Source organism: Nannobrachium achirus (assembly GCF_963921795.1).
Source record: "Nannobrachium achirus genome assembly, chromosome: 16".
Taxonomy (NCBI): Eukaryota; Metazoa; Chordata; class Actinopteri; order Myctophiformes; family Myctophidae; genus Nannobrachium; species Nannobrachium achirus.
This window is the reverse complement of record NC_137823.1, coordinates 4039145-4052381: the sequence shown is the minus strand read 5'-3', so window position 1 is coordinate 4052381 and position 13237 is coordinate 4039145. Positions and strand designations below refer to the sequence as shown.

Below are 13237 nucleotides of genomic sequence, written 5' to 3'. Positions count from 1 at the left end.
GAGAAGGAGAGCAATAAGGAAACGCCTGAGAAACCATTTTGGAGGCTCATTCCCGCATGGATGTGATATGACATTTCCAGACAGCATTGTGTGGGCATTTATGGATGATAATCAATTTTCTTGTCGGAGGAAGCTTTTCCAAGTCATAACCAGTGGCGTCAGTTCAGAAAAAGCTAAGGTATGGCAACATGACTAAAACACCAGTCATGTTGCCATACCTTAGCAAAAGGCATGATACATTTATTTTAAGAAGTATATTATATTTTTTCCCCCGTTTCTACGGTTTCTTGGGCTGGATATGGCAGCCTGGAACGGTTGTTCAAGTGCAGCTAAACTTGGCATGTTAGTAAACGTGCCCAAAATTAACAATAATGAATTGCACCTGTACCATTTTGTCAAGATGGGGAGAATACAAGTGTGGAGAATATAATTATAATACCTTGGTTAAAGTGACCATTTTGTAAAATGTTGCATTTGTAGTTATTTTACTGCCATTTAACACATAATAACCAGTGCAGATAGACAAAGAGACATCCATGGATTTATTGCGACCGTAGGGAGCTACTTACTGTAGAAACCTCCACCGGCTGTCCGTGGGTGAGTCAGTCAGTCCGTCCGTCCGTCACACTTTTGCCCTGCTCATATCTCCACAACCGTTGCACCCATCCATGCCAAATTCTGCACACACACTCCTTGACTGCCAAACTACAACCTCCAAGGACCCCCGGAGCCCCAGGGACCCCCAGGTCCCTGGGGGACCCCCAGATGTAAAAAATGACCAAATGTGCTCACACGTCACACGTCACACTTTTTCCCTGCTTATATCTCCGCACCCGTTGACCCGATCCATGCCAGATTTTACACACACACTCCTTGCCTGCCAAACTACAACCTCCAAGGACCCCCGGTGGGACCCCCAGATGTAAAAAATGACCAAATGTGCAAAAATGACCAAATGACCACCCCAACGGGGCTGCTCACGGGGAATTCCCGGGGACCACCGACTCCTGGTGCTGCAGCGCACATAAAATGCTGTAACTCGGGCTAGGAGCGTCCGGGAGAGCCGGGGCCGGTACCTATTCGTCCGCCAAGGCAACGCGGAGACCCCACCCCTCATTTTTCACATGGCCCTATTGTAGCGCCACCTTCAGGCCGATTTTTAAAACACATTTTTGCACACTGCTCCTACAGTTTTTGCCCTAAAATCACGAATATCACTACACAGCATGTCTACACTCATGTCATCAACATGGATCAGGAAGATTTTGGAAAAACAAATTTTTGCCCTATTTGTGGAGATAAGCCACCTACGGTCGCTTATCTCCCGATTAGGGAGTCTTACTGGTATATAAGTATATATTATATTTATATAAGTAACTTTTATGTTCCCCCATGGACCCAGGGTATGGCTGCTGCATACCTCTGCCATACCCAGTTGTTGCCCCTGGTCATAACTGTACAACTGCCCCCATACCACCGCTGTTCCTATCGCCAGTGGTGTAAAGTAACTAAGTACATTTACTTGAGTACTTTACACACGTACTTGATTGTTTCCAATTTCCAGTACTTTTACTTCTACTGCACTTCATACATCTGACTGAGAGACAGATATTGTACTCTTACACTACATTTTGTATAAAAACTTTAGTTACTATAGTTACTTTGTAGGTTTAGATTATTATTCGCGAAGCGACACTTTGTGAGCTTGTAGATCGGCTATTTTCACAGGATTTTTCGTCTTTTTATACATTTGAAAACTTGTGAAATGGGACATTCTGCACAATGACTACTTTCTACTTTGGTACATTAAATACAATTTGATACTACTTTTACTCAATTAAATTTAGAATTCAGGACTTCTACCTGTAACAGAGTATTTTCTACATTGAATTGAGTATTGATACTTCTACTTACATAAGTAAGCAACGTGAGTACTTTCTCCAGCACTGCCTATCGCCCCAGAACTGCTCCTCAGCCAAACCAGCGCCCACCGACCAACCACAGTCTCAGGGGCGTCAATTGGGTATGGCAGGGGTATGCAGCTGCCATACCCTGGGTCCAGGGGGGAAAATAAAAGTTACTTTTAAATATAAATCCATGAATAAAATAACTACAAATGCAACATTTTGCAAAATGGTCACTTTAACAAGGTGTTATAATTATATTCTCCACACTTGGATTCTCCCCATCTTGACAGAATGGTATATTCCCAGGTTCCGCAGGTCAGCTGCACAGGTGCAATTCATTATTGTTAATTGTAGCACATTTACTAACATGCCAAGTTTATCTGCACTTGAACAACCGTTCCAGGCTGCCATATCCAGCCCAAGAAACTGTAGAAACCTCGGGGGAAAAAAAAAAACGTTTTTTTCAGACATTGTGAAAATAGCCGATCTACATGCTCACAACGCCTCGCAGCACGAGGCGTTGTGAGCATGTAGATCTGCTATTTTCACAATATAGAACCGTGTTATGCAAAATGCAATGCCTCTTTTCCATGAGGACTCCCATCTTTGCCATACCCTAGCTTTTGCTGAACTGACGCCACTGCACAGTCTCATAAGCGCGGGGCAGAGAAGGCATAGGGACAGCAGTGAAGGAATGGATTGTGATGTAGGACATTAGCTATGAGTCATGACAGCTTGTGAACAAAGATGATTTAGTTTGCTTGATGGAGAGCCGGCCCAGACAGGAAGGGGAGGGGCTCTGCTGGCAGACACATCACTCTCTCTGCAACTCAGAAGTGACCCTGAAGTTTCTGTTGTCAGAAATAATGTTAAAGATAGTTGTGTACTTTTTCTGTTTTGTATGTGTCTATGGAGTCAACATTACTCTAATACAGGGGTTTTCAAAGTGAGTGACGGGGCACCCTGGGGTGCCGTGACAGCAGTCCAGGGGTGCCGCGAGATCATTTGATAATATTTGGAATTTATTTGGACACTTGAAAAAATATTTAGTATCATTTTAAACTTGAAGTACAAAGTTATTTTCAGTCGGTTCTAACCAAAATGGCTGTCATCTCAACGTTTTCCTCGCAACATAATCACTAAAATATCGTCACTGTCGGGCAGAAAGGGCAGAAACCTCGTATCTCCAAGTTTCAAATGTGTACGTCTTTTGGTAAAGCAAAGCCCTGCTTCATCATACAAGACTGTCGCACAAAACTAGTGAAACAAGCACACAACGCCTCGCATCGCGAGGCGTTGTGTGCTTGTAGATCTGCTGTTTTCATTAGTTTAGTGCATTTTATAGATGATAAATACAAAACGAACGGTTTTGGACATACAAGGTTTCCACCCGACAATATATATATATATATATATATATATATATATATATATATATATATATATATATATATATATATATATATATAATGTAGGGGTGCCTCATATTAAAAAAAAATATTTATGGGGTGCCCTGAGACAAAAAAGTTTGGGAACCCCTGGTCAATCAACATTACTCTAATAGACCCCCAGGTGTTGTTATAATATGCAAACATGTATTCCCTGTGTATTTTTGGTTACTTCCCGAAAGCTGAACGCCTCAGTCATAATCACATGACCAAAATAGGGATGCCAATTACAAAACCCAATGCCAAAACAGAGCAATGTTATTGAGATGTTGTCATGTAAATGTTAACTAACTTTATACCTTCAACCCTTGCAGTAGGATAACAGAAGACACAATAAGCCCATTCCCAAGATGCACTGCAATATCTCATGGGCAGACGTGACTTATGAGGGCTAGTAGTGTTACTGTAAATAGTAATAAAGAAATCGCGTGCTTATTATGTCTAAAAAGACATATTTAGCCACGCATGCCCCCACCCACTGAAATCAAAATCGCTAAAATCACTAAAACGATAGAAAGCAATAAATGAAAACCGTTTAACACTCATCTTTTATTTTCTCTAATTACAATCTAAAATATGAACCCTTGTAAAAAAAAAACAATGTTGTCCTTTAAACTGTGTTGATATGATTCACCTAACAGCCAATAAAGATAAGTCAGTCGACTTTATTTCCCCTTTCTAATTCACTGGTGAATTGCAGATGAACATCATTTTGTTACTGTAGGGGAAATATAATCATGATAATATATAGTGCTTACCGGATAAGCACTATATATTTATGGAGATGTACGGGCCTTAAACACAGAACTCCAAACACAGCTTGGGGAAGTGTCCATTAAAGGCTGTCATAGATACTCAACTGTCAACAATCGATTGAATAAATGCATGCCTTGATCCAAGGCCAGGTTTCCTTGTGCAGAAAGGATGGCCTGTTTACTTTTCTCATAATTACACGACTGCATGTCTACACAAGTTTAACATTATTTGTGATGCTATGTATATGTAATTAAGATCAATTTTGCACTTTGTGGCAAAAGGGCAGGTGCTGGGAGCAACAAAAAGCCCCTCCTTCTGCACGTGCCTGCTGAAATCCATTTAAACAGAAACAAAAAAATAACATGGACTTCCACTTCTGGGGGAATTCCACTGATTGTGACCGAAGGTCGCATATACTCTGAAGAACCGTGTCGCTTGAGTGACCTTCCTTCCGTATCCTCGTGACCGTCCTTCCGTATCCTCTGACCTTCCTTCCGTATCCTCGTGACCGTCCTTCCGTATCCTCTGTGATGTCAGTGTGATGTCAGCGAGTTGTGACATCACTTCCTGTACAGGGCGGCTACACGAAATGTGGATAACACTATATATGGAGATAGTCCAGTCCATCATGTCATATGGGACTACCGTCATAGAAAGTAGCCATTGTTAGGCCGGAGGCATTGGCTGTCTAAACATGGAGATGTGGATAACACTATATATGGAGATAGTCTAGTCCAATATGTCATATGGGACTACCGTCATAGACAGTAGCCATTGTTAATCCGGAGTCAATGGCTGACTGTCTGTACAGGAAGTGATGTCACATGACATACTTTTTATGCCCATATATGAGTCCTAACATGGAGATGTGGATAACACTATATATGGAGATAGTCTAGTCCAATATGTCATATGGAACTACCGTCATAGACAGTAGCCATTGTTAGGTCGGAGTCAATGGCTGTCTGTCTGACTGTCTGTACAGGAAGTGATGTCACATGACATACTTTTTATGCCCATATATGAGTCATTCTGTTCTGTTCTCCCCGTGTCTCCTAGGGTTGATACCCTCACAAAAACATGAACAAACTCCCCCCAGAATGATAACAACTAGAATCGTCAGAGAAACGCTGTGGTTGGCCAGATAGTCAAGAATTGGCGCGACCTCGCCCTTTTATATCACGATAATAGATTTTTCTGCGATTCGCGATTCGAATCGCGATTATTGCGATTCTTTCCCTCAATTTACATTGCTTTTTTATATAATTTGAATTTAAAATGTTTAGGTGGTGGTCATACGTAGGACCACAGCACTTTATTCTCTCACACAACCTTTTTTGTGCAGGCCTGAGTGTGTGTGTGTGTGTGTGTGTGTGTGTATGTGTGTGTGTCTTTGTGTCTGTGTGTGTGTGTGTGTGTGTGTGTCGCGCTGTAAACTACTTCTGAGCAACGTGTATTAAGAGGTCAGGTCACCAATTGACCTCTCAGAGAAGTTCAATAGAAGCTTAACAAGCGTCAATTAAGAGCCGTATTTCATCGGCTGTATTTCTCCTAAAAATATATATAAAAATAAAAGAAAAAACGATTCACGATTAACTTACCTCTCGATTTGATTAATTGAATCGTGGCATCAACATCGCGATTAATTGGTGAATCGATTTTTTGGCACACCCCTAAACAAGCTACACTGTGTATATATTCTACAAAACCTTTTGATGGTTTTTGCTCTCGAGCTAAAAGAAATGCAATCAAGTCATTTCTCTTGTCATTTGTCCAACTGTTCCTGTTGTACCTGTGCTCTGTGGTGGAGGAACTAGGAGTAGCACTTCCATTCAGTCCTCATTGTACTCGTTGTATGGCCCAGTTCTCAAAATCCCACAAACGAATGCAAACAAAGCACTTTCCAATACATTACATTCAAGCCCTGGTACAGACAGCATGTAATGTTGGTAATTTTATATGTATATATACCAAAATAATCTGTTATGTTTGAGTTCATGTGCTAAGCTACAGATAAAGATGATAGTACAACAGGTACCAACACAACCCAAGGTTCTATACAAAGCAGTACCTTTTCCAAGCTTCAACATCTGGCCTTGTCCGGTTCCCAAACTGGTGGGAATGTGTTCAAAAAATGTCCGGGTCATAAAGTAAACTGAAGAGTGGCCTACATCTGTCCTATATGGCCTACATCTTCGTACAAATGGCTCAAAGTTTGTTGTACGCCAAGTAAAGAATTTCTTTTTGACAGTTCTCTGGGTATTCATGCATAGAGCTAATGTTCTACACCAATAAGAACACCTGTGTTGGTCCTCAACATGGCCAGTGTAGGACTACAAATGAAACCCATGCCTCTATGTTCCTCCTCTCCCTGCAGAGATGATGGGAAGGAGGGCCTCAAGTTCTACACCAACCCCTCGTACTTCTTCGACCTGTGGAGGGAGAAGATGCTGCAGGACACGGAGGACAAGAGGAAGGAGAGGCGGAAACAGAAGGTAAGGACGCCTTCTCCTAAAGCCGTGACGCGGATCTCGCCATCGCCCAGGTGCTGGCTTTACCTTCATCAACCCAATATTAAACCCTGGAACGCAAATTTATTACACATTATTTGAATCATTATTTTATGCTTTAACTATTATAAAATAGCAGATACACTGCAAGCTTGTAGATCTGCAATTTTTCTTTTGAAAAATCGTGACAATTCGAGCATATAGGCTGTGGATATGTTTTGACCCGATTCTATCCACCTGTTTCCGCAAGACTTTACTGTAGCATTATCTGCGGGACACTTCCGGTTAACAGCAGACATACAAGCTCACGTCGCGTCGCAGATGCAACCGTTGTGATCTTGTAGATCACACTCGGCTGCAACGCCGGAAATGCCGCTCGCCTTCTGTGCAATGCACAATGGACCAATCCCCAATCACATACACACCCATTGTAACAGTTACAATGGGTGTGTATGTGATTGGGGATTGGTCCATTGGACGTTGGAAACTTGTGGATAAATGTCTTCTAAATCCTTCTTCTAAATCAGTGGTTCTCAAATGTTTTCATGTCAAGGACCCCCAAAATTATATGTATTTATCCACAGACCCCTCATCTCAAAATATGTTGTTCCAGACCAGTAGCAAATATATGAGTTGCAAAAGTTTGCTTTGAAAAATATATATTCAAAGATTTGCAAACATTTTCACGACTTTTTCAAAAAATAGCAGATCTACAAGCTCGCAGCGCCGCGCTGTGAGCTTGCAGATCTGCTATTTTTCAATAGCTAAAGTATAAAATAGTTCCAGGTCGTAATGGGTGGGCGGCGGCGTCACATCGCCCGCTTCCAGATTGAGCTGGTATTTCACAGAGGGTGGGCTGTAAGAGGGGATTAGAAATGAGGATGTGGGTACGTGAGGACAGACACACACACACACACACACACACACACACACACACACACACACACACACACACACACATACACACACACACACACACACACACGCACTCTCTTACTCAGGTTGCAGTTAATTAGGCTGTGCGGGGGTAAGGAGAGGTGAGCATGAATCATAGGACTGCTGTGTCCTCAGCAGCTATTGATCCTACACTCCTGCTGCCTGTGCGAGAGTCGCCCAAGAGTCGACACGTTACACACAATACGCACGCGTGTGTCGCGTCGCCGTGTGTTAGCAGTCACACCAGCTCTCGCTCTATGGAGCCTTATCGCCGCAGTTCTCTGTTGTCTAATTATTAAACAGAATTAATGGGGGTGTCTGCTTTTTGCTTGCACCCCTCCCCACATCCCCCACCCCCACCCCTCTACTTCTCACAGGGAGCCGTGTGTACCATCTCTGTCTACTGTAAAGCGTGTACACACTGGGGATGGGACGATAAGCGATATTATCGTTTGTCGTGATAAAAAAAACACTCGCGATAATCGTATCGTGGAGATTCAATTCATCGTGATATCGTCCTCCGTCATGCACTGGGATCAATTCACCTTTCATTTGCCGAGCTGCATATCCGGTACCATTTAAACCCTCTATAATTGGTAAAAGGTACTTATAATACACGTACTTGATACAGTCTTTTTTTCACTCTCTATCAAATGTCTTTGCCAAAAAAATAGCTGACCTACAAGCTCGTTGCGACGCGTTGTGAGCTTGTAGGTCAGCTATTTTTTGGAAAAATGTTCCGCCCCAGGATAATCGATTTTGATTATTGCGATAATATTGCAAATCACAATTTATTTTGTCGCAATAATCGTGATATGACATTTTCATATCGTCCCATCCCTAATACCTTCTCTGTCTACTAAGCATGAGTACACGCCATCGTGTACAAACGGTCCGGTGGGGAATGTCTAGCTACACAAGCAGCCTAGTCCGTTTTGCCTTCATACCCTGTGTGTGTTTGTTTGCAAACAAACACACTGGCGCGACACAGCGAGGGTGCTCTCGCGCGTCGTCCTTCGTCCCCCACCCCCGCCCCGCAAACCCTAGATCAGGGGTCTTCAACAGGGGGTCCGGGACCCCTAGGGGGTCCTCAGAGTTACTACAGGGGGGCCGACAAATCTTTGTGTAATAGGATCATGTTTTATACATTAACCATTTGAACCCTAGCATCCCTATTCTGAGTGGAACATTAGCCAAAAAATAGCAGATCTACAAGCTTACAACGCCTCGCGCGAGGCGTTGTAAGCTTGTAGATCGGCTATTTTTTGTCAAGGAGGTGCGTTGAGGGAAAGAAGAGCAGACTAAAGTATTTGACGGTTCAAGTGGTTAAATGTCTGAAAATACACATTACTCCAACATGATGACAGTGCTGTCAAATAAGTCTAAGCTGTCTAATCTATGAACATAACACAATTTTATACGATATGTAGTGGGGGTCCCTGCTTCATCTCTTTCTCAGTTAAGGGGTCCTTGGCCTGAAAACGTTGAAGACCCCTGCCCTAGATTACAGACCTCCGAGCTCCATCTCGTCGCAGACGGAGGGGTCTCCCGCTCGGAGCACTAGGGGCTCGATGGGACACTAATCAACACCAGCTTGTGTCTCCGCGCGTGGGAAACGTTGACCCCCCCCCCCCCCCCCCCCCCCCCACCCCCCACATCCCCTCACAGAGCCAATCGAAGCCTGCTGCGGTCGCGTCGCCAGCCAATGGAGAGAGATCGTACGGGATAGTGTGTAATTTGGTGTTTTGGGGGCTGTCTAATGGTCGTGGGTTATGCCTTGTGACACACAGTGGATTCTGAACAAAGGCCAGCTTGTCGAGGCAGGAAAACACTCTGAGGATGGTGACAGTCACTGTCAGGAAGATGGATCCTAGATACTGTATCCATCCAGAAAGCTTGCCTACGGTAGGAAAAGCTGGCGGTAGAGAGCGGCGGCACTGACAGGGACGTGCTGGCCATTGGGAAAAGCGGGACAACTCCCGAACGGCCGGTTCATTCCCGGCCGGTCCAGGCCGGCCATTAGGAAAAAGGTAAAAAGTCGGCCAGATCACTGTCGGGCAGAAACCTTGTATCTCCAAGTTTCAAATTTGTACATTTTTTTTGTGTGCTTGTAGATCGGCTGTTTTCACTAGTTTAAATCATTTTTAAAATGATAAATACAAAACAAACGGTTTTGGACATACAAGGTTTCCACCCAACAACGACAAAATTTAACTCATGTAATTGGCCCACTGGCTTGTCACTTGTCATCATCTGAAATGGCAAATCTTTGAGTAGCAGTAGAGAGATCTGTAGCGCGCAATGAGGGCCTCTCCAACTCTTTTTCCCAGGCTGAATCAGGGGCCCAGCACGTCCCTGGGCACTGACATGGGCAAAACATGTACTCTGTGAGTTTAGGACAAACCTAGAGTAATGACTTTGCTTCAGAAGTATAATTAGGCAGCTAAAGCCGGAAACCAAACAGTGTCACAGTGGTCTTTAGGGATATCACCATCATGACATTTTAACTGACTCTCATGTCTCAGCTGGTCCGGGTTCAAACGTGACCCGAGGCTCTTCTTGGCTGCGTGTCGTCCCTTCTCTCTCTCTCGCTCACCTTTCATGTCACGTCTCCCCGTCCGTCACTGTCACCACGAGAGAGAAAGTAGAAAAAGAAAAAAAAACTCAACAACTACAGTACAGCGTCTGGAAGCTGATCGTCTCTGCCAGCTGTCAATCAGTGTCACTGAGAGAGGTTGTCGCGCCCTCCATGTCACACGCACACACACACACACACACACACACACACACACACACACACACACACACACACACACACACACACACACACACACACACACAGAGAGAGAGCTTCAGTTCTCTCTAGTGTCGCGTATCACTCAACTTCCTCTCCCACTAGGGATGGGATGACATTAATGTCATGTCACCATCTATTGTGACCAAAAGAATCGCGATTTACGATCTTATCTCGATAATCAAAATATGCCTAATACTCTTAAAATGTCACTTTCATCAACCACTTGACCACCCCTGCATCCATATTCTGGGGCGGAACGTTTGCCTAAAATAGCAGATCTACAAGCTCACAAAGTGTCGCGTTGTGACGTGTTGTGAGCTTGTAGATAGTCTATTTTTTTGGTAAAGAGATTTGGTGGAGAAAAAAAAAAAAGACTGTATCAAGTATGTTTACATGTGTTTTTTACTAATTTTAGAGGGTTTAAGTGGATCAAAGGTGAATTGATCCCAGCGTATCCGATACGATTATTGTGAGCGTATTTTATCCCGATAAACAATAAGGATTATCGTCCCATCCCTACTCTAGTCTGCAGCATCGCACTTTCTAGTCTGATTCATACCTACTTGAGTGTCAGTATGATGTGCGGAAAATTGCCGATCTACAAGCTCACAACGCGTCCAGATGCTGCGCATTGTGAGCTTTTAGATCAGCTATTTTCCACGTGTAACACTGGTGCGCAACCACGTCTAAATTAGGCTCTCCCCCCTGATATCTCTGTCTCTTTTTCTGTCACACTGAGTCACGTCACACAACACTCACGTCCTCTATCTTGGTCTCCATTGCTCCCTTTCACTCATGAAAAAGTACAGTGGCAGTGGTGTAAAGTAACCAAGTAAATGTACTTACAATTTCCAATAATTTTACTTCTAATCCACTACATCTCGGATCCAAATATTGTACTTTTACTCCACTACACTTATTTGACAACTTAAGTTACTAGTTACTTTACAGATATAAATTATAATATTATAAAACATACCTAAACCACTTTAGCCCTGTTTTATACCTAGGCTATTTGAAAATAGCAGATCTACAAGCTCACAACACGTCGCATTAATTTTACTCCACTACATTTATTTGACAACTTTAGATACTAGTTACTCTGCAGATATAAATTATAATATTATAAAACATAGATAAACCACTTTAGCCCTGTTTTATACCTAGGCTATTTGAAAATAGCAGATCTACAAGCTCACAACGCGTCGCATCTATTTTCAAACATTTTGTACTTTTACCTTTGCTACTTTTAGTACATTTTGATGCCAATACTTTCGTACTTTTACTCAAGTACATTTTTAATTCTGGACTTTTACTTGTAACAGATTATCTACATTGCAGTATTGATACTTTTTCTACCACTGCACAATGGTTGAAAAAGTACAGTAGTAAAAGTATCAATACTGCATACATGTAGAAATATTCTGTTACAAGTAAAATAATTCAAATGCATTCAATGTACTTTATAAAGTACAACAGTATTGGTATAAAACTATAAAAATGTACTTAAAGTACCAAAAGTAAAAGTAGTCATTGAATGACTACTAGTCATTGACTAGTAGTCAATGACTACTAGTAGTCATTGCGAATGTCCCATTTCGCAAGTTCAAAATGTATCAAAATCTATTGAAAATAGCAGATCTACAAGCTCACAATGCACCGCATCACAACGCATTGTGTGCTTCCAGATCTGCTATTTTCGAATGGCCGAAATATATATTGGGAATACTCAAAGTAAAAGCAAACTGTACTTAAGTACACGCACGCACGCACGCACGCACACACACGCACTCACGCACGCACGCACGCACGCACGCACGCACGCACGCACGCACGCACACACACACACACACACACACACACACACACACACACACACACACACACACCCAGATCAGCTGTTGATAAATGAAGAGAATGCAGCAGGGCAGAGGTGCTCTGAGCGCGCTGCAGTGAGACTAATCTCATTAGCTGCTGTGTTAGCGTCTCTCTCAGTGGATTAGCACTGGACCAGGGAGTCAGTCTGTCCCTCTGACAGCAGGACACCACTCAGCCAAGAGAAGACCACCCAGCTTTTTAGGGGTGTCGCACCAAATTCTGGGCCCTGGGCACAAGGATTCACTGCGTTATTGTGTGCTTTAACTATTGAAAAATAGCAGATATACAAGCTCACAGCGCGGCACCGAGTGCCGCGCTGCGAGCTTGTAGATCTGCTATTTTCGAAAAAATCATCAACATTTGTGCAAATCTTTTGAAAAAAAAAAACTATGTTTCTATGTCAGTGCTGCGCAAACTTTTTCACGTGAAGGACCCCCAAAATGATACGTAATTTGGCCACGGACTCCCATCTCAAGATATTTAGGGACCCCCCAGAAGCAAAATTTGAGTTACAAATGTTCGCTTAAAAAATACATATATTCAAAGATTTGCACGCATTTTCATGACTTTTAAAAAAAGCTTGCATCGTGGTACTCGGTGCCTCGCTGTGAGCTTGTATATCTGCTATTTTTCAATAGCTAAAGTATAATGTAATGAAGGCCCCTCCACCTTGGGCCCTAGAAACTCAGGGAATATCGTCACTGTCGGGCAGAAACCTAGTATCTCCAGGTTTCAAATTTGAACGTTTTTTCGTAAAGCAAAGCCCTGTTTCATCACACAAGACTGTTGCACAGGACTAGTGAAAATAGCCGATCTACAACCACACATTGTAGATCGCCTGTTTTCACTAGTTTAAATCATTTTTAAAATGATAAATACAAAACAAACGGTTTTGGACATACAAGGTTTCCACCCGACAACGACGATATATATATATATGTATGGGAATATGTATTTTACTGTTAGGGTTAATGAAAAAACATTGACAGTCTTTGTGTGAACCTG

General features: G+C 42.8%; 1 protein-coding gene across 1 annotated transcript in view; it reads left to right on the top strand.

The window, feature by feature from the left end:
* Positions 1-13237, top strand: part of wasf1 (WASP family member 1) — a gene marked incomplete at its 3' end in the record, with an annotated part of 194644 nt that overhangs the window by 145655 nt on the left and 35752 nt on the right. The window contains exon 5 of the mRNA XM_080744470.1: positions 6489-6606. Within this exon, the coding sequence (XP_080600596.1) occupies positions 6489-6606 (118 nt within the window). The remainder of the gene's footprint in view (positions 1-6488; positions 6607-13237) is intronic.